Below are 22,678 nucleotides of genomic sequence, written 5' to 3' on the forward strand. Positions count from 1 at the left end.
CAGAAGCCATCCAAGTCATAACATTAACATGCGTCCATATTCAGTACCTACACTGGGGTCTATGGTCCCAATGAGATCAGCTCACTCAGCCCCTCTCTTCAGTAGTAGATATTACACCATCGATGGCAAGAGAACTTAAATGGTGGTTATGACCTCCTGTGCTAAGGGATGGTGCCTCTCTCCACTTATCTCCACATTAGTTCATGCTTATGACAGATGCATACACCAAAGGCTGGGAAGCCCATGTGAGATTCCTGTACTTTTTCCTTTATGTCTGCATATCAGTACTTCAGATCGTAAAAGTCAGAGCTCGTGTTAGTTGTCATCTGAATCCAATACACCACCAACCCCCTCCACCCCCCACCAAAGTGGAGAGCAATGTTGCAGTTATATCAAAGGTATCAAGGCTAACTGGTTAAGGGTAGTAATCCCATGCCTTATGTTAAGGGTAGTAACTGCCACTCCATGAATGATATCCTCATGCTTATCATTTCCCCCAGACCGTAAAAGTTGGGCCCCTCGTTGGTTGTCATCTGAATCCAATTTCCTTTTTCCTCCTGACGTTGAAGAGGAGAGCAATGTTGCAGTTGCATCAGAGCATAAAGGATTATTGGTTAAGGGTATTAACCATCGCACCAGCAAGTTACCCATAAGTACCCTTTTCTTCATTTCCATCCTCTAGCCTTTAGAGAGCCAAATGCTTATCCTATGCTCCTTTGAATTCTTTGACAGTTTTCGACTTCATCGCTTCCTCCAGAAAGGCATTCCAGGCATTCACCGCCCTCTCCTTGAAGAAATATTTCTTGACATTGGCTCTGACTCGTCTTCCCTGGAGTTTCATTTCGTGACCACTAGTTCTACTGATTTCTTTCTAATGGAAAAGGTTTGATGATTATGCATCATTAAATTCTTTCAGGTATCTGAAGGTCTGTATCATATCTCCCCTGCACCTCCTCTCTTCCATGGTATACATATTCAGATCCTTCAGCCTCTCCTCATAAATCTTCCATTGCTGACCCCATACCATTTTGATAGGACTCCCTCCATTCTATCTCTATCCTTTTCCAGATACAGTCTCCAGAACTGAACACAGCACTCCAGGTGAGGCCTCACCAAGGACCTGGTTTTTACTTTTACTTACTGGTTTTTCCTCTCTCTATTCACTTTTACTTACTGGTTATTTCTCTCTCTTACTGGTTATTTCTCTCTCTATTCAGCCCAACATTCTTCTAGCTTTAGGGAATGCCTTGTCATATTGCTTCACCACCTTCCAATCACCAGACACTATCACCCCCAAGGTCCCTCTCTTGTTCCATGAACATTAGTCTTTCACCACCCATCACATACGGCTCTTTTGGATTACTGCACCCCAGATGCATGATGCTGCACTTCTTTACATTGAATCCTAGCTGCCAATTCCTTGACCAGTCTTCAAGCTTTCTTAAATCACTTTTCATTTTCTCTGTTCCTTCAGGCATGTCCACTCTGTTGCAGATTTTAGTATCATCTGCAAATAGATAAACTTTACGTTCTATGCCTTCCGCAATGTTGCTCACAAAGGTATTGAACAGAACTGGTACCAAAACCAATCCCTGTCGCACTCCACTTAACACCTTTCAGTTTTAAGAGTAGGATCCATTTACCATTACACACTGTCTCTTATCAGTCAACCAATTTGCAAATCCATGCTACTATCTTGGCACCCACTCCCAAGCTGTTGTGGGAGTGCTAGGGAGTGGTCCCGATTCCGGGGAGATTAGTGTGCCCTTAGACCACGGCATAACTCCAGAGGAGCTCCGAAGAAGACATGTCTGAGCATGGGCGGACAGGCTGACGACCAGGAGCCCTGACCTCTGCCGAACCCGAACGCACCAGAAGAGAACCAACAACGCAATGTTGGTCTCTAGGGTAGCACTCCGGCCATTCGATAGCCATTTTGGACCCACCGTATGGGGACGGCAGGCGCAACAGGATGGACAGAAGTCGAGGGCAGGAGATGATACTGGAACAAGGACGAAACATAGGTACTAGAAGACCTGGATGAGATGAAGACACTTGGAGACTTGGATGAGACGAAGACACTAGGAGAGTGGATAGACGAAGGCAAGGTTAAAACTCAGGATGAAGGAGGGATCCGGGTGGCACTCGAAGCAGGATCCAACCAGGATGGGAGCTTCAGTGACCATGCATGGACATTGGGCTAGAAGCAGAATTACACACAGGCTGGTCATCTGGAAGCAGATATCGGTGAAAGGGCTAGGAGTAGAACCTGGAAGCAGGAACATCCGAGGACAAGGGCATCCGAAGAGAGGAGCCGGAAGAAATTAGGACGTCTGGAGATGAGACATCTGAAGACAAGGACATCAGGAACATCTGAAGATGAGGACATTAGGAACATCTGAAGATGAGGACGCGGGATCCGAAGAGAGACCAGGGACCAAGGATGAAGCCAAGCGAAGAAGAAGTGAAGGTGGACTTCGGAACCTCCTGGAATGAAGAGTTGGAACAATGGGGAATCCAGGAGTGGGCTGGCTCCTAGCAAAGGCCCTGAAGGGCCCTTTTATAGGGCTGAAGAGGAGACGCCTGAATGAGGTCATCAGGTGGCGCCGTTGGGCTTTTCCTGCCACGGGCCCTTTAAGAGATGAAGAGAAGCGCGGCCGCACACCTAGGATCGAAGGCAGGACCGGGGACAGCGGCAGCAGCGTCCACACCGCGAAGATCAAGCAGGAGTGGCACTAGACCACAAAGCTATGTCCCAGAGATAGAACAGTGGCGGCGGCCCCACCACACAGGAGAATGGCATTGGCGGCCTCCGGTCCATGAAGGCAGAACAATGGCAGTGGCTCTGCCCACTGTGGATAACAGGCGGCGGCGCTCGGGCCACCAGAGAAACCTGGTTGTTGGTGGCCTCCGGGCTGCGTGGAGACGGCATCGGGGTCAGCCTGGCAGTGGAGGTAAGAGGATGCTTGTGGCTAGGCCCGCAAGCAGCATCGCAACACAAGCTTCTCATTTTGTTCATGAGTCTCCTATGTGGGACCATACCAAAAGCTTTACTAAAATCCAAATAAATCACATCAAGTGCTGTTCCCTGATCCAATTCTCTAGTCACCCAATCAAAACACTCAATCATATTTGTCTGACAGGACTTTCCCTTGGTGAATCCATGCTGCCTCGAGTCAAGCAATCCACCGGATTGTAAATAATTCACTATCCTTTCCTTCAGCAGAGTTTCCATTAATTTTCCTACCACTGAGGTGAAACTAACCGGTCTGTAGTCTCTTTCCTTCCACTCTTGTGCAGTGGGACCACCACCACTGTTCTCCAATCTCACGACACCACTCCCATTTCCAGGGATCTATTGAACAGTTTTTTCAGTGGACCTGCCTGCACATCGCTGAGCTCCATCAGTATATTGGGATATACCTCATCCAGCCCCATGGCCTTGTCCATTTTCATTTTTCCTAGCTCTTCCCATATATTTTCTTCTGTAAGCGGAGTTTCCATATTGGTTCCTCTGATGACTGAATCTCCCAGTAGAAGAAGCTTTCTTTTATATTCTTCTTTTTGCAGTGCTTCAAAACAGATTACATGCAGGTATTCGCCTATCCTCAGAGGACGTATAATCTAAGTCTGTATCTGAGGCAATGAAGGGTAAAGTGACTTGCCCAAGGTCACAAGGAATAACAGTGGGATTTTAGCCCTGGTTACTTGGTTTGTAGCCTGCTGCTCTAACCATTAGGCTACTCCTCCATTCCTTCTTCTATCTAGATATACCCAGTGAAAACATACATGCAAGGCAACTTGATAGGATTGCATTGTATCAACAGTTGTCCAATGGCTCTAAGATCTTCACAACTGACTAGTTGAAAAAAAAAACTTTTCTAGAGAAATATGCAACAGTTGAAAACACAAGATTCAGTGCCCCAACCTCCATGCCTTATGATATGATCCACATGAATGTTAAGTAGCACAGATTGTTGCAAGATTTCATCCATATTTTTCTACAGTTGGAGCCACAAGTTCAACTTTGGTTTTGGACTTAAATTGCATCAACAAAAGCAAGTTCTGCTACTATAAATGTAGCGCTAAAGAAATACTTGCGACAGTGAGAAAATAAATACTACATCTAATACACAACTATTACAGTTTTTGGTCAAATAAATAACTTTATTAAAAGTAATTAAATGTTACTGGGTGAAGCTATTTTGGCTTGCCTATCACACTGCCATTATTATGTCAGCCACCAATTTTTGTTAAACAATTTTGTTTACATTGTGCTTAATTTGTTTTGTAGCTCTTTTTTTAAGTTGTTCTAGTTTTATTTTAATGTTAAGTGTGTCAAGCTTTATTCAATCAGAACTGTTTTCTTGTACTTGTTTTTTCTGCTCTTGAGAATGTGTGTTTTAGGACTCCAGTAGCAGTAAGTTAAGATTGTATCATAAGCAGAGCACACCCAGGAGGTAACAGTAAGAACAGGATGTAGTTTTCACTGCTATGTGTGGTAGGCTATGAAGAATCTTTACTGGCCTTTTATTTAGAAGTATAAATCACTGCCCCTCTCATTCTATCTGCAATCATGTGACTCAACCTATTAGACATGCTTTAAAGACCATTCGCAATGACTCCAAATTGTTTCTAAGGGTGTATTAGAAATGTTGGAACTACATTGAAAACAATGCCACATTTCTTCTGCAATTTAACAATTACAGGTCTGCAAAAACACAAGACAACTAACAAAGAAAATACAATGTTTCCAATGATATCCTTTGTTCAGATATTCAACTTGAAAAGGAAATAACTTTTTTCAAACCTTATAGATTATATAAATAACTGATATTCCTCTTGGAAATGCACAAAAAACTCACAATATAATATAAACCATAATATGCATGCCCTGGTACAACAGGGTTTTTTGTTTTCCTTAATACATTTTTTAAATATTCCACATTGAGATTATTCTTTTCTGACATTTGATCATGTTGAAGGGTTCCTGGATGCATTGAGTGACTACTTCCCTTTCAGATATCACTTCATAGTCTATTGCTAGGGCAATTTCATTTCCCAATGCAGAAAATGCACTATGTAAGGGTGTGAGTGGGGAGAGTGAGTGTCAGTTCATCACAGGCCTTAATCTGCCAGAGCCCACTGTAATCAAATTATTCCTGGGTTTCTGAATCCTGGATGTCTGACTTCTCTGTGGGAGTGGGGGCAGATACACAGGATGCATCAAATTCGGAGAAACTTGGTGTCTCATAGTCACAGGTCTTGTTCTACCAGAACCCACTGTAAACCAGTTATGCCAGGGTTTCTGAATCCTCTGTGGGAGTTGGGAGATAGATTCTGGATGCTGGAAAGAAATTTCTCTTTCAGGTGAATTAACTCATTCATGCCATCTCCATGCATTCGCTCATCTCCCGCTTTATAAAGGACTCTGACACCTAAAATCCCCGGTTCAGAAGTCCCTTGTCCCTTGGGACCTCAATGTAGTTCTTTCTCAATTGATAAAACCTTCTTTTGTGCCCCTGGAAACTGTTCCTTTGAAGTTTTTGGCATATTGCAAATGGCATATTCATTCTCATTGTTAATCAAACCAGCTCTTCATTTTCTACGACCCTAACCATCTTGGAGTAGCGGTTGCAAAGAGAGCTTTAGCCAGTTGTATAGCAGATTGCAATCATCATTGCTATACCTTGGCTGGATTTCAATTTACAGTTTTTGTCAAGGCTCATGAAGTATGAGACATGGCTTCCTTTATTGCCTACCTCTGAGAGGTGCCCATTGAAGATATCAGCAAAGCTGCAATGTGGTTCTCAAGTCACAACTTCACATCCCATTATTGTCTCGATAACATATCAAGAACTGAAAGCAGATTGGACAAGCAATTTGTGAAATCTGTTATCAATGTAGTCCACTGTCCACGATGGAGTCCAGGCTGCTTACTAAATAATTGCTCTGCTGCAACCCCATATGTAATGGCTAATTCAGTCTGCTTATCAACAGAAAAAGCATGTTTGGTTATCATAAACAGTGTTTTGCATAGATAGCAGGATGAATTAGAGCTCAAAGCTCTACAGCTTGGAGACATCACCCACATGTAATGGTTAATTCATCTTGCTATTTACGTAAAACATTGTTTATAGAAAGCCAACATGCTTCATGTGTAATTTTACCCAGTCTGGATGGAGGTGTTTCTGAGGGATGGAGTTGGGGGCAGGGATTTGACTTACCTACATACGTGTAAAATGTGACCATATGGCTGTATGTTTTCAAGAAAAATGTGTGCGCACCAAATAGCAGGCATAGCTTGTGCTGGGTAAATTTGGTGGTAAATCCACTTTGAAAGTTGGTGTTCCGTACTTTAAGCATGTTTTTGCAGCATAAGTTCTGCAGGATGTTTGAAAATTCCCTATTTCCATTAACCCCCTCCTCCTTTGAAAAAAAGAGTCACTAACAAAAAAAAAAATATATATATTGTGTTTCCTCACCCATTAATATTGTTGTTGTCTATTCCTTATTTGTAAGGCAGCCCTTAGCTAGTAAATACCCTATGTGTTCCTCAATTGGGGCTCACAATAAGATTACTTACCACTAATATTTATTCTCTGATAAAAGGAACTGAAGGATGTTATAAAATCAGGGGTCAGCATGCGCAACGGGATGCACATTTGTGCAATCTGTGCGCGCTGATGCCCGCAGCCTTCCGTATTTCCCTCCTAGTCCACTCCAATTTAAGAGCGGCCCGGGAGGGAACTTCCCCTCTTCCCCTAACCTTCCCGCCCCCTAGCCCTATCCTAAACTCCTCCAAAATCCTTAACCTACCTTTTGCACCTACTTCGAGCGGCAAATGGCTGCTGTGCCAGGCGCCTCTAGCCCCGCCCCATCCCCGGACCTCCTTGCCCCCCCCCTCCCCCGGACCACCTCTTTCAGCAACCCTGGGACTTTCACACGTCCCGTGGGTTTACACGCGTGGTCGGGCCTTTGAAAATAGGCCCAGCGCACGTAAGGCCGCCTACGCGCATAGGTCTTTTAAAATCCAGCCCTTATTGTTGAAGTATTGTGATTTTGGTTGCTTGTTAATTGATATAGATTCTGACATAGACTGCTTCTGTTTTGGGGTTAGATTGTTGAGATTATATTTTATCATCTATTTGTCAAGCACTGCATTCTGTATCAGTCTTGTGTGGCGATATAGAGGATAGATCAGTGATGGCTAACCTATGACACGCATGTCAGAGGTGACACACCGAGACGTTTTTGCTGACACGGGCAGGAAATTAACCCCAAAACACAGCCCGACCCTTTAAAATTTGTTTTTTAGTATCCCCCCACCCTCCAGACCCCTCCACCCCCCCTCCCCAATGCCCCCGGGCGCAGGGAGGCTCATGCGGCGCAGCGACAGGCAGATGGGCAGGGCCGTGGTGAGGCTCACATCACCACGGCCCGAAGAAAAAGATTGCGTTTAAACGCGCTGATGCTCCTCCTCCTTCCTGCCTGTGCGGTCCTGGAAGTAAACGTTGCCGGAGCCGCACGGGCAGGAAGGAGGAGGAGCATCAGCGCATGCAGAAGAGGAGCAGTGCTTACGGGCCGCCGCGAATCCCAAATCGCAGCGGCCCGAGAAGAGGAAGAGGCCCGGTAACAAGGCCGCCACGGCCCAAGAAGATCAGGGCCGCTGCAGAGCCCATCCTGCGGCGACCCGCAAAGAGGAGGCCCAAAGGTGAGAGAGAGGCTGAGGGTCTGTAGAGGGTGCATGTGTGTGTGTGGTGTGTGTGTGTATGAGATGAGTTGAGAGAATGTGTGTGAGAGTGAGGACCTGAATGTTTGCAGAGACAGCATGTGAAAGCCTCTGTGTGTGTGAGAGAGACAGCATGTGACAGTGAGAGTCTATGCTTGAGCAAGACAGCATGTGGGAGTGAGAGAGAGCCTGTGTGTGTGTGAGTCAGACAGCATGTGCCAGTGAGAGACTGTGTGTATGAATGATTGTATGAGAGAGAGCATGTGAGTGAGATCCTGTGTGTGTGTGAGAGAGAGAAATGCATGTGAGAATGAGAACCTGACTGTGTGTTTGAGGGAAGAAGATGGAGAGTAAAGAAACAGAAAAAAAGACAATTTAAAAGGAATTGGCAAAAAAAATAAGAAAGGAAAGGTGGAAAAAATAAGAAAGGGAAGGTGGAAAAAAAAAGCCTGTGACCAACCAATTAGAAAACTAAGATCAGACAGCAAAGGTAAAAAAAAATAAATTACTTTTTAGTGATTGGCACATGTAATCTTTGGGAATGTGCAAGAATAGCACTTTCTCTATGCAGATCTCACAATGTAGAGATCAGCATGGAGAAAGTTGAAGCCCATGGGGCATGCACAGAGGAGGCAGCAGAATGGGCTTCAGTGTCAGTAGCAGCAATCGGCACCTCCCCAATAGCCATGTGGCAGCAGTGACAGTGGCAGCAGAGGAATGAGAGAGGTTCCGAGGTTGCTGGCAAAAGAGAGGGGGGTCTGCCTTTAGTGTGTGCATGTGTATGAATGGGACTCTGCCTGGGGGTGTACGTGTGTGAATGCATGGGTGCCTGCCTGGGGGTCAGTGTGTGTGTGTGTGTGTGTGAGAATGATTGGGAGCTTGCCTGGGTGTGTGTGTTTGTGTGAGAATGACTGGGAGCTTGCCTGGGTGTGTGTGTTTGTGTGTATGTGAGGGAGCCAGTGAGTGTGAGAGCATGAGTGTGTATGAGAAAATCCAAGGGAGTAAGAGTTTGTGTGTGTGTGTGGGGGGGGGGGTGTGTGGAGGAGGAGAGAGTGTCTTAGAGCTTGAGAGTGTGTCAGTGTCAGTGAGAGCGAGAGGTTATGGTGGATATAAGAGCATGAATGTGTATGTATGTGACAGTGTATGTGTGAGAGAGAATGGACATGTGAGTATGTGTGAGAGAGAGAGGATAACCTCCTAATCCTCGACAATATCAGGGTGACTGGAAAACAAGAGCTCCCACAGAAGGGGACAGCAGGGGCTTTTTAAAATCCTTATTAGTTTTAATTGAAGATTTAGCCAATGAAATTCAGCAACAAAAAAGTCACTAAGCAGGTAAGGTAAAGAATTATTTGTTTTTGCTTTATTAAGAAATACAGTACATATATTAAAATTATAAGTTTTTGTTATTAATTAGAGCTACAAATATCACAAAATTATGGATTTTTCTAGAAGTGACACATCACCCAAGTTATGCTCTGTTTTTTTTTATTAATTTTGACACACTGAGCTCAAAAGGTTGGCCATCACTGGGATAGAGGGAGGTTTAGTGTTCATCCTAATTGCCTATTGCAGATTAAGAACATAGAACCACCATACTAGGTCAGACCAAGGGCCCATCAAACCTAGTATCCTGTTTTCAACAGTAGCTAATTCAGTTCACAAGTACCTGGCAAGATGCCAAATAGTAGATGGATTCCATGCAGTTTATGCCTAGGAATATGCAAAAGCTTTATCCAAGCCTACCTAGTTAATATCAGTTTATGGACTTTTCCTCCAGGAACTTGTCCAAACCTTTTTTAAACCCAGCTACGTTAACTGCCTTTACCAAATCTTTCAGCAGTGAATTCCAGAGCTTAATTGTACATTGAGTAAAATAATATTTTCTCCAATTTGTTTTAAATGTGATACTTTGTAACTTCATGGAATGTCCCCTAGTTTTTTTTATGAGTCTTGGTCCCTCTTCCCTTGATAATTGTGCCCGTTTGGTGAAGCAGTTTATTAGAGTGGATCTGCTTCAGGATCTGTCTTCAGGATATTATTGAGGATAATGTATTAAACATATTCTGTTTCACTGAGATAAGGTTGGACAATGGGGATTTAGCTACTCTGTTTCAATTCTGTCCACTGAGATATCATTTTTATCTGAAGCCTAGATCCCTGAGGCAGAGTGGAGGTGTCACAGTTGTCTACCAGTGATCAGTCATTTTCTGGAACTTTTTTTTTAAACTGTTTCTTTATTAACAGTACCACAAGCCATAGTATACAATACATTTTCACAAAATCCAGACAAAATAAAAAACAGGGGCAACCATATGTCCCTAAGCCAATTGTACATATAAACGAACAGCATTGGATCTGTCCGACTTCACACATGAGGTAACATGTGACATAAATCCCTTTTTTCACGCCCTTCTTCCCACCCTCCCTAATAAGCTCTGTTTCATCTTGAATGAGATTATTAGAAAAACTTTAAACATTAATCATAACTTTAATCATAGGTTGAAGCATGAGATCATACATTTAAAACCAAATATGTCCCTTTTGACAACTGTCATCTGAAGGGCCCAATCTCATAAATTCTGTCCCTCCAGAGGAATTAAGGTTTAACCGATTGCTCTAATCATTTGAGAAAAAGTGTCCATGTCTGAGTGAACTTGCTTAGATAATCTTGTCTCATAGCTGTTAATTTTTCCATGTGATGAATCATTTTCAGTCTCGAAAATACTAGAGCCAATTAAGATATTGTATCTTTTTTCTGCCATATTACCAGTATACACCTAACAGCAAGAGCCACCTGCTGTATAAATCTATTCTGGTATGCAGACAAGTCAGCTAATGATATATTCACCAACGAACAGCATTGGATCTGTCCGATTTTTCAATACTACACATTGCAATATGTCTTTAATAAGTCCAAAGATCCCATCCCAAAATTTGGTAATCACTGAGCAAGACCACCAAATGTGACAAAAAGATCCCATTATGACCACATTTTCCCAAGCATAAATCATCCAAATTAGGGTATACGGTATTTTCTGGAACTTCTGATTGGTTGGTACTCAGATAAGACTGGGAACTTGATACTCCTTATAGTCTACCATGTACTTGGTGAAGATCATTCCTTTTGAGAGAAATTATTTATTTATTTATTTAACATATTTCTATACCGGTCTTCATGAAGGGATTCATATCAGACCGGTTTACATGGAACTTGGGGATAAACTGGTTAACCAAACAAGAACGCCGAAGCAAAGTTACATATAACAAGGAGAATGAACTTGGGGGCTATAGTAGCCAGGAAGTAGAAAGACAAAAAACTAGAGGTAAAATACATATGAAGGGTACTGGGATTAGTGCGAACGTCCCGTCAGTTGAGCTGAGTCTGAAATGACTCAGTATTATGTGACCTTATTTCAGATTTGGTCATTACTTCAAGCATTTGTTGATTCTAGGTGATTTCAATGCTTATATTGTTACAATTTGGGGATGTAAAAGGGTGCCCTTTTCTAATATTTATGAATCATCTGTTGGGTTTTTTTCCAATTTGGCAAATGCTCCCACTCATAAGGCTGGTCATTTGCTTGACCTTATTATGTATCTAAATCTTTTCAAGTAGTGCCTGATTCTTTGTGTGTTATTCCAGTTTTTTGGTTAGACCATACCTTGGTTATTTGTTCAGGAGTCCCTAATCTAATTATGGCCTCTAGAGGGAGACTGAATTATTGTTCTAGGAATTTGAAAAATTTGGATAATACAAAGTTGGCTGTGGTCTTGACTGCTTGTTTTAGAATGCTCAGAGATGATTCCTTGGATACTTTGGTTCATTTGTGGAATCGGTATCATAACACTGCTTTAGATACTGTGGCAACTGTTAAGAGCTTTCTCTATTGACAAATAGGGCAAAATTAGCCATGACATGTGGCGTGATGTTATCTGGTAGCACTGAACAGACCCTTCTCTCTAATAGGTCAATACAGAACGGTGCGCTCGGCCGAGCGCACCATTAGCCCCCGTTTGCATGTGCGTTTTTTACGCGCTATTATTACCCCTTATACAGTAAGGGGTAATAGCACGTGGAAAATGCACGGCAAACCCCCCGAAACTAATAGCGCTCATCACATGCAAATGCATGTTGATGAGCCTATTAGGTATTCACCTGCAATACAGAAAGCAAAATGTGCGGCCAAAGACAGGAGTTAATTTCAGACGACACCGGGCAAGTGTACAGAAAAGCAGAAAAAACTGCTTTTCTGTACAATCTCCGACTTAATATCATAGCGATATTAAGTCAGAGGCCCCAAAAATAAAAAAAATAAAAATCTTCCTTAAAACCCAAACACCAATCTGCCATGGGTTTGAAAACGGACGCTCAATTTTGCCGGCATCCGTGTTCCGAACTGTGGCTGTCAGCGGGTTCGACAACCGTTGCCAGTAAAATTAAGCGTCGGCTGTCAGACTCGCTGACAGCCGCTGCTTCCACTAATAAGGAGGCGCTAGGGACGAGCTAGTGTCCCTAGCGCCTCCTTATTAGCACGGGCCCTAATTTAAATACTGAATCGCGTGCCCAGGAGAGATGCTAGGGCACGCGTTGGGAGAGCGGGCGCTCGCCTCGGAGTGCCAGCTCTCCCACGCAGTTTACTGTATGGGCCTGTAAGCTTGTAGAGCTTTTAGTTTTACTGAGCATGTAATGGAATTCCTGTACAGGCATTGCCTCAGCAGCCCCCAAACAGCACGTTTAGTACTACATTTAAAAAAAAAAAAAGAAATGTTTTCTTCAGGATGTCCAGCAAGAAGAAAGCCACCATGAGTGGGTTTAAGGACTATGTTTGCAGTAGGAAAATGTCCATTACTGATGGTCATGACTTGTGTTACTGCTACATCACACTGGACCATGACTAGACCAACTGTTATGATTGTGGCCAAATGTCTCCATGTTCACAAAAGTCAAGGCTCTAGAAAATGGAGGAATTGTGTAAATCTCTGAGAAGCCACAGTTACTCCTCTTCCTGGAGCACAGCTTCTTCTGCCTCCCCAGATATAGAATTGAGCAGGAACTGCTCAAACATTCTTTCCCACTAGCAGAACAGGCCGAATCTTTGGAGTCAATAAACAATATCGGATTGCATCGAAGAAAAAAATAGGCACCACTCTGCAATCCGCCCATGCATGCTGTCACAATAGAAACATCGAGTCTTGGTAATGTTGGCCAGTCTCTGATGCATTGACATTCAACACTTGTATGCATCAGCTCTGGTCAAGCAAGGTGTATCAACACTATCCCACACAATGCATAGGTACCATCAACACATAATGCTCCGGCATCATTGACAAATGGTGCATCGGCGCTGTCAATACACGAAGCCTCAGTGCCACCAACACACAAGGCCACAGCACCATCAGTGCACAAGGCCCTGGCACTGTTGACACTTAAGTCATGATACAGTCGACTCATTGAGATACAGAACGAGAAATGTATTGATCCTCACCATTGACCATTAGGCCATTGGAACAAGCTGCTCCATCATCACCACATGGTGCTGCACTGCTTATAACACAGCTATATGCTGACTTATTGAGAATTTTGTCAGAAGCAGAAGGAGATATAATGTCTCTGTCCCCACCAGTTATCAGGGCATTTATGCCAATATTCTAATTTAGATCGACAACCAAGTAGCCATGTTTTATGTGAACAAATAAGGAGGCACAGACTCATGGATTCTTTGCCAAGAAGCAATAAATATATGGCAATAGGCATGCAAATATCAAGCTGTCTTGCAAGGAATTTACCTTCCAGGGATCTCCAGCACATTAGCAGATCACTCAGTAGAGATTTTTGACCACATGAATGATCTCTGCAACAAATAACAGTCGCCAGACTGTTCAGTCTATGAGGACTTCCAGCAATCAGCCTATTTGCATAAAACAAACCAGAAAACTGGAGAAAAGTTTTCTTCATTCTTCCAAGTGAAGTCAGATCCACCCAGGATGATTTTCTGCTCGATGGGAATGCAGATTTCATGTATGCTTTCCACCAATCCACTGATAGCCAGAGTGCAAAAGTTTTCAAAGACCAGGTACTTTTGATCCTTATAGTTCCAGCATGGTCCAGACAAGTTTGGTTTGCATATCAGTATAGCTGTCCAGCAGTTATCTGATCCTTCACAAGTCATATTCATTCTGATTAAGTCAAAAAGAGGGACATCTCTCATCTGAACCTTCTCTCCCTCAACTTAATGGCTTGGATATGGAACACTCGGTGATCAACAAGTCATCCTTACCCAATTTGGTTGAGGGCATAATAATATCTGCCAGGAAACTATCAACTAGAAAAACCTATGGATTTAAATGGAAATGGTTCTCCACATGATTTATTTATGTATTTATTTATTTAAAATTTTTATATACCGACATTCATCCAGGATATCACATCGGTTTACAGTGTAACGCAAACAGACGCCAGGTATGGCGCTTTACATCGAACAAATAAAACAGATAAAACAAATTAACAAGGGATTAAATGAGGGAGGGAGATATCGAGGGAAAGATTGCATTAAATTATAAACAAGATTTGCAATTATATACATATGTACAATAATTGGAGACTCAATGAGGTATGAATTTAGGCGGACTAGTAAGAGAGAGAGGGGAATGGAGAGAGGAGAGGGGAGAGGGGAGAGGGGGAGAAAGAGGTAGGAGAGGGGAAAGATGGGAGGGTAGAGAGGGACAGTGGAGAGGGACAGTGGTGAGGGAGAGGGAAAATTAGGTGTATGCTTTAGCAAAGAGCCAGGTCTTGAGCTTTCGCTTGAAAGATTTAAGGCATTCCTCTTGCCGTAATTCGACTGGCATTGTATTCCAGAGGGTCGGCCCGGCGATCGATAGTGCGCGGGCTCTCGTGGAAGTTAGTTTGTAGAGTTTAGGAGAGGGATAGGCATGGTAGCGAGATGTGCGTGTCTGGTGGGCTTATTAGACTGGTGTTGTAAGCGGAAGGATGATTCATTAAACCAGTTCATTTCAGGATTGTATAAGGCCTTGTGGATGAGAGAGAGAGCCTTGTATTGTATGCGGGATGCTATTGGGAGCCAATGTAGATCTTTTAGAACAGGTGTAATATGGTCATGTCTGCGTAAGTTAGTCAAGATCCGGGCTGTTGGGTTTTGCAAAATTTGAATGGGATGGATGGCATTGTTAGGTAGGCCGAGGAGTAGGGAATTGCAGTAGTCGGTTTTGGCGAAAATGGTGGTTTGAAGCACTGTACGGAAATCAGGGGGATGTAGTAAGGGTTTAAGTTTTTTTAGTGTGTGGAGTTTAAAGAAGCCATCTTTTAGAATGTTATTGATAAATTTCTTCAGTGTGAAATGGCCATCTAGGATGATTCCCAGATCACGGACTTGTTGGGCAAATTGGAACTGCGATAGGGGGGGGAGGATCGGTTGGTTTTGGGGTGAGATGAGCATGATTTCAGTTTTAGAGGTATTAAGAGCTAAGTGGATGAAGGATAGGAGATTGCTTATGGATTGGAGGGTATCATTCCAGAAATCCATGGTTTTCGATAGAGAGTCAGTGATGGGTATGAGCAGCTGAACATCGTCAGCGTATACGTAGTGTGGGAGATTTAGACTGGAAAGGAAGTGACAGAGGGGTAGGATGTAAATGTTGAAGAGAGTTGAGGAGAGGGGATGAACCTTGAGGGACACCTTGGTTGAGGGGGATGGCTTTGGATACGTGATTTCCTAGCTGAATTTTGTAATCTCTGTTGCTGAGGTATGAATTGAACCAGTTGTGGGCGACACCTGTAATACCAATTTCAGTCAACCGCTGTAGGAGAATGGGATGGCTGATGGTGTCAAATGCGGAGGAGATGTCGAGGAAGGCAAGAATGTATGATTGCCCTTTCTCAAATCCTTTAATAATGTGGTCTGTCAGGGAAAGTAAAAGAGTCTCAGTACTATGAGATTTCCGGAAACTGTATTGTGCGGGGGCAAGGATGTGATTATCCTCAAGGTATTCTGTAAGTTGCTTGTTGACGGTTTTTTCAAGGAGTTTAGAAATGAATGGAAGATTGGAAATGGGGCGATAATTAGCTAGATCAGAGGGGTCTAGTTTGGGCTTCTTTAGAATAGGTTTGACAATTGCCTGTTTCAGGGGGAGAGGTACCTGCCCAGAGTTAATAGACAGGTTAATGATATTTGTTAAAGGTTTAGCAATAATGTTGGGTATTGTGAGAAGATGTTTGGTGGGTATAGTGTCAGATGGGTGAGTGGAAGGTTTGGCTTTCTTGATAAAGGTTTCTATTTCTAATGTTGAGGTGCAGTCTAGGGAGGAGAGAACTTTAGTGTTGTTGTTGGTCATGGTTTGGTTGAGGTCAGGTTCAAAGTGGTTGATGGGACTAGCAGAGGAGGTGAATTTGGATAGCAACTTCTCTACTTTGGTTTGGAAGAAGAAGTGGCAAGTTCTTCACATTTGGATTTAGCTACTACATCAGGGATGTCGGGGGCGGCTGTCTTGGTAAGTGAGTTAACGTAATCGTATAGCACTTTAGGGTTGTATTGGAATTGGTGTATTTTGTTGGCGTAAAAGTCTCGTTTTGTCGTGTTAAGTTTGTCACTATAGAGATGTAGGGAAGATTTAAATTGTGCCAGGTGTGTATGTGAAGGGTCCTTACGCCAGATCTTTTCAGATTTTCGGAGGTGTTGTTTAAGGTTTTTTAGCTCTTGGGAATACCATGGTTTCTTTCTCTTGTTACTTTGTGGACTGATAAGTTTTGATTGCAAGGGGCAGGTAGTGTTAGCTATGTTGTTGGTGATGTCGTACCAAGAGGCAAGCGCTGTGTCTGCATTGGTGAGTTCTAGGTGGTCAAGTTTGTTAGAGACAGCCGATATAAGGTCGTCTCTGGTACAATTTTTTCTGTAATGTATGGTTTTATTTGTGTTGTCATGGCAGGTGGGTGTCTTGATAGAGATAGAGGCTTTGATGAGGTGATGGTCTGACCAGGGGATGGGAGTGTGAGAAGGGGGGTCAGTTTGTATGAGGGCATTGGTGAAAAGGAGATCGAGGGTATGGCCCGCCTTGTGAGTAGGAAAATGGATGGATTGCTTGTAGCCTAAAGCATTTAATGATTCCAGAATAGCATCACATGAAGGGGTGCGGGGGGAGCTATCGACATGCAAGTTGAAATCACCAAGTATGATGGCTGGAGTGTCAATGGAGATGTTCGTTGCAATGTATTCTATGAGGGTTGACGGGTTGTTATGTAGGGTACCTGGGGGAGCATAAATGAGGCATAATTGTAAAGAGGGGGATTTGAAAAGGCCTATTTCAATTTTCGGAGGGGGGGGGTAGGATGGAGTATCAAGTTAAAATTTTTCTTTATGACTAAAAGTAAACCTCCTCCTTTCCTTTTTGGCCTAGGGATGGAGAAAATGTCGTATGTTTCGGACGGAAGCTGGTTTAGGAGAACAGTGTCGGAATCCTTTAACCAGGTCTCTGTTATAGCACAGATGTCTAGGTCTTGGTCAGTGAGTAGGTTGCAGAGAAGAGGTATCTTTTTGTTTAGAGACTGAACATTTAGGAGGACAAGAGATAGAGCAGTAAGACCGATGATTTGGGTAAGAGGGGGGGAGATCATGGAAGGGAGGATAGTTCTTATATGTGAGTGGTGTCGTGGGTATAGGGGGGTGTTGGGCCTGCGTTTGTTATATTTGAGTATGGTGATCTGATGCTGATGCATGTTGTAAGGTGGGGTGTTAGGAGGTGGTGTGAGAAAGGAAAAAGGAGAGGATAAAGGGGGGAGGATAATGAGGAGTTATTAGGTGGTTCTAGGCAGTCGATTTGTGGACAGCGCAGAGGCAGAAGTGCAAATTGGGGATTGTGTAAAGGGGAGTAAGGGGGGTACCTGGTAATATTTTGAAGAGACACGACCTGGTGAACAAAGGGAATGAGGGGGGAAGGTAGGTACATGTATAGTAATTGACAAAATACAGTAATTGAGTGGTGCACATTAATTGGCAAAGCTTCAGTAGTTGAGAGTACATACAACAGTGCAGGAACAAGGGGCAGGTTCACGACGTCAAGGGGCAGAGTCTAGAGTTAGAAGGCTCTTACCCCACCAGAAGTGCCACTTCCGTCTTTGTCCTTTGCCTTCAGCTGGGGAGCTAAGCTGAGGGGCTGTCCAGGAGGAAGTTCTCACGGATTTGTAGAGGGGGTAGTCGAAGACAAGTTGAGGTATGAAGACAGGACAAGTTTTCGGTGCCGTTCGTCAGGGCCGCTCGAAGGGGCGCTCAAAGGGGCAGGCCCCTTTGTCGCGCTCCTTCGGCACGTGACGCAAGGCGTGTGACGCCTGGAATGAAGGGTCTTTTAAATCCCAGCGCGGGCTGCCTTGATAGGCCGGCTGTCGCTGGTGCGTCTTCGGTTGGCTGTCCGTCGGTGGAGGCGGGACGAGCGGCCCGGAGCGGACGAGGGCGGCAATCGCACTGCGGTGAGGTCGGCAGGCCGGGTAAGCCTCGTGGTCGGCGAAGGGGACCCGTTCGGGGCAGGAGTGCAAAAAGCAAAGCCTTACCCCGGTGGGTCCTCGGCGCCGATCGCGCAGGCCCACTCTCCTGTCTGTCGCCGGATCGAAGGGAGAGAGTTGTGCTGCGCGGGTCCTTTAAATACCAGCGCGGGCTGCCTTGATAGGCCGGCTGTCGCTGGTGCGTCTTCGGTTGGCTGTCCGTCGGTGGAGGCGGGGCGAGCGGCCCGGAGCGGACGAGGGCGGCGATCGCACTGCGGTGAGGTCGGCAGGCCGGGTAAGCCTCGTGGTCGGTGAAGGGGACCCGTTCGGGGCAGGAGTGCAAAAAGCAAGGCCTTACCCCGGTGGGTCCTCGGCGCCGATCGCGCAGGCCCACTCTCCTGTCTGTCGCCGGATCGATGATGCCAGTTCTTTGGTTCCATTTGCATGTGAACCCAAACAGTTATTGAAATGACTTCAGCTCCTTCAGAATATTTTGGCTAGATTACTGGCAGGTGGTAAGTAGTTTCAACATATCACCCGTGCTCTGAAGGAGCTACATTGGCTCCAAGTCAAGTCTAGTTCCAAGTTTAATATTCTAGCCTTGGTTTTTTAGATTTCTCCAGTTGGGGGTTTATAAATATTTGTTCACTTTGATCTTAGCTGTCCCTTCTTTGACCAGTGTTCACCTGGACTGCATACATAGAAGGGCCTTTAATTATATTGCCCTTACACTCCAGAATTGCTTTCCTGATTGGAACTAGAACTGAAACAGATTGTGTTAAGTTCAGCAAATGATTAAGGGCTAACTTTTTCAGGCAGCCTTTGGTTAGGTTGTGGTTGTTTTTGACTAGGTCAAGTGGAACATTAGTTGTTGAGGTTTGTCATATTAGATGAGGCCTGGGGCATTTTTATAGCATTCCTTGTTCCATTATAACATAAATGTAGGTTTTGTTGTGTGTTCAGGGGTCATGGGGATTGCTGGGTTGGGGGGGATTGGATTTTTTCATTGTGATCCTTAGGGTGGGGGGTTGTTGGGTTTGGGAGTTAGGGGGATTTTATGATTGTGTTTTAAATTGCATTGCATATTATTGTATGGTTTTGCTGATGTTATTATATGAGCCACTTTGATGTTATGAAAGTTGGGGTATTAAATAGGATAAATAAAATAAATTTAACCACGTGCAGTTAGTGCATTGCCACAAAGATCTCCAACCATGTATAATCAAAGTATTTTTCTGAAAAGTTCTCCAGACATTCTTCTATCATTGAATATTACCCATATATGTGACTCCATTAACCTGCTGTCATCAAAGAAGAAACATTACAGGTAAATAATTTCAGATTATTCACAAGGCTGCATAAATATACAAATGGAATTACAGCCCAGTTTACTGATGAGAATATTTTATATAATTCTGGTTGCACTTTTAAAATGAAAATGCAACAGCCATAAGAGTACATACTGTATACTATACCATATATTAGTATGAAGAAATAGGCCAAATACCACATAAAGCAGTGGTTTTCATTGTTGATCTCTATGGACTCCAAACAATGAATGCTTTATGGGACCTGTTTACTAGCATTCTCTCCCATTTTGTGTCTATAAGAAAAGTGCTTAGAGGTCAATATTCAAAGCTGTCAAGTTAAATGATTTAAACCACTTATTCAGCTAAATTATAGCCAAATAAGTCATTATCTAGCTATAATTTAGTTGGATAAAAAGGTGTTCCAGAGCATGCTAAAGTTATCAGGCTAATGTAGCCAAATTTAAGTTTTATCCGTCTAACAGGGTCATTTATCAAATTGCTATAAGGCATTTTTGCATCCGTTAAGCCCCTTTAACGCATGTGAAAACGCTTTAATGCCTGCGAAAGCACCATAACGCATGGTAGAGAGTCCATCAAGCTAGGTTGAGAGAACATTGCACAAATCTCATCTTTGGGTGAGTTTCCTCACTCCGAAGGTCATCAAATCTTCACAAGAGAGCACTGTTCTGTTCGTATGTCTCACTTTGAATGTCAAAGTGGCCCCATAACCCCTACACTAATACCTAAACCTCACCTCGAGTTACTAGATGGGCCTCCCATAGAGATATAAATACCAATCTAGTGTGGGGCATTATGGCTAGGTTCTCTCTCTCTCTCTCTCTCTCTTTCTCCCTCTCCCCCCCTGATAGCTAGACTGGCTCTCCAGGACTTTATATCACAATGTGCACTAAGATAGCACTTCACATAGGTATTAGTGCAAATTGTGATAAACTGCCTATTACCATAAAACACACCCCTTTTCCTATCACATGCGATATTTAGTGCATTTTGATAAATCCAGGCCTAAGTTAGTTTCTAAACTTTAGACATGCTTCAGAGCAGGTCTAAAGTTATGCAGCCTTATGTGAATCTGCCACTTAACTGGATATCTTCAAAAGGTATCCGGTTAAGTGGCGATCCTGTAAAAAAAAAAAAAAATCATTGCGGAACTCCTGATCTGATTCCCACCCCACCACCACAAATATCACAAACCGCAGCTGCCAGGTCCCCCCCTCAGACTCCTCAAAATTGTTTGAAAACAGCCTATGTTAGTATCAGCAGCAGCCTTGCAATCCTCCCCCCTCTCCCTGGTAAATACTTAAAAAAAATACTGCCTCCTCATCACCCTCCACAATCCCCGATACTGCCACCCTCAAACCTAAGCTCAGCGGCAGAGCAATTACTCTCATAACTTCTGCTTCCAGTGGCTGCCATTAGCTATACTGGACGTGACTGGGATCACATCTTTCAGGTATCCCAAGCCTGCACCTAAAATGAGCCAGTGATTAAGGTACTGGGGAGAGTGGCAGCATGGGGGGATGTGGGGAATGCAAGCAAGCAGTATTTTTTTACTGAGAGGGAGGGGAGGGCTTGAAGACTGCCACCAATAAAGGCTGTTTTTAAAAAATTTTGAGAAGTTCAAGAGGAGTCCTGGCCAGCTGCAGGTTGTGGTATTTGTGATGAAGGGTTCGGAATCAGGTCATGAGGGCCACAGTTAATTTTTTTTCTTTGTTTACCAGATTGCCACTTAACAGCTACCTTTTGAAGGAATCCAGTTAAGTGATAGGTTATCTAGCCACACAAGGATAATTTTAGACCTAATTGGACGTATTTAAAATGTAGTCAGTTAGCTTTAAAGTTATCCAGCTACAGATTGCCGGATAACTTTAATAAGTGATATTCAGTGGTATATTTATCCTATTGAATATCCAGGACAATTTATCCAGCTAACTTTAATTTGTCCACTAACCTGCTTACTGAATATTGGCATGCATTTAGTTCATGAACTAGGGTAAAATGCATATTTGGTTATTCTGAAAATCAGATTTGCTTGGGGTTCATTGAGGGAAGGAACTGAGAACCACTGAAATTAATTAAGGGCAGGTTATTTTACAGTATTCATTTTACATATTGTAATCCTAAATAAACATCTGCTTTAGCCTGTGTAGTTCATAGAAAACCGACTCCTCGGCTGGAAGATGCCCTCGAGCAAATTCAGGGATCAATCTTATCATCATTCTACTATTCTACCAGCAGGCCTTCATCCACCAGGTAAAAAAATATAGGGGCTCATTTATGAAAACTTAGCACCACTGCTATATTGTTGTAAGTATTTAAGAAGCATCAGTAATTCAGTTAGTGTTTTTTGCTTAATGCATGAAATAGGAAGAATCGTAAATTACTCTAAAAATAGCTCCTCACCTTTATTAGAATATTGTGATAGTAAGACTATAACTAATTGCATGCAAAAACCCGGATAATGTGATTTATCAATCAAATTGGGCTGCAGAACAGCTTCAGTGAACTTTTATTGCTTGCACAACCAGGATCAAAATGAACTAAACAAGTTTTTTATTTTATTTTATTTATGTTTGGATTTATTACCCAGCCTTTTTTTTTTTTTTTTTTAATTATTTTCAAGTTTTTCAAAACTTATTACCAGGAAAACTCCTTACAGAAAAATCAATGTCAAAAAGAAACAAAAACAATCAGAATTATCCATATTTCAGCATATAGATTACCGACATTTAAATTATAAGAAAATACAGATAAGGCAATTAGGAGGCGGAATGGAGCAAAATATAAGTATCAAAGAAAATAAATCCAGTGGTGTAATAGGTTCGTCATGGTATCCGCAACAATTTTATTTCTTTCACACCAGTCCTGATGGAGTTTCAATAGGGACTTTCTCAGCTAAGAATGTTTTCATTTGATCAGGTTCAAGAAATATATAGTTCATATTTTGATACCTGATGCAAGCTTTGCAGGGATATTTCAGAATCTGGCCCCTATTCTAAGGGCCTCAGGCCGCATCGAGAGGAACTCTTTCCTGCGTGTCTGTGTCGACTTAATCACATCTGGAAATATCCAGATAGGAAGCCCATAAAAAGGGACTTGTCGATTTCTGAAAAAGTCTCATAACAAGAT

At 43.2% G+C, this 22,678-nt stretch overlaps 1 protein-coding gene across 3 annotated transcripts in view; it reads left to right on the top strand.

Annotated features, from left to right (window-relative positions):
* The window catches only part of CEP126 (centrosomal protein 126), a 418,124-nt gene that overhangs the window by 52,985 nt on the left and 342,461 nt on the right, over nucleotides 1-22,678 (top strand). For all 3 annotated transcript variants that reach the window (XM_029602400.1, XM_029602402.1, XM_029602403.1), the window contains exon 4: nucleotides 21,691-21,802. In XM_029602400.1, coding sequence (XP_029458260.1) covers nucleotides 21,691-21,802 — 112 coding nt within the window. The remainder of the gene's footprint in view (nucleotides 1-21,690; nucleotides 21,803-22,678) is intronic.

The sequence above is a fragment of the Rhinatrema bivittatum genome, chromosome 5 (assembly GCF_901001135.1).
Source record: "Rhinatrema bivittatum chromosome 5, aRhiBiv1.1, whole genome shotgun sequence".
Lineage (NCBI taxonomy): Eukaryota > Metazoa > Chordata > Amphibia > Gymnophiona > Rhinatrematidae > Rhinatrema > Rhinatrema bivittatum.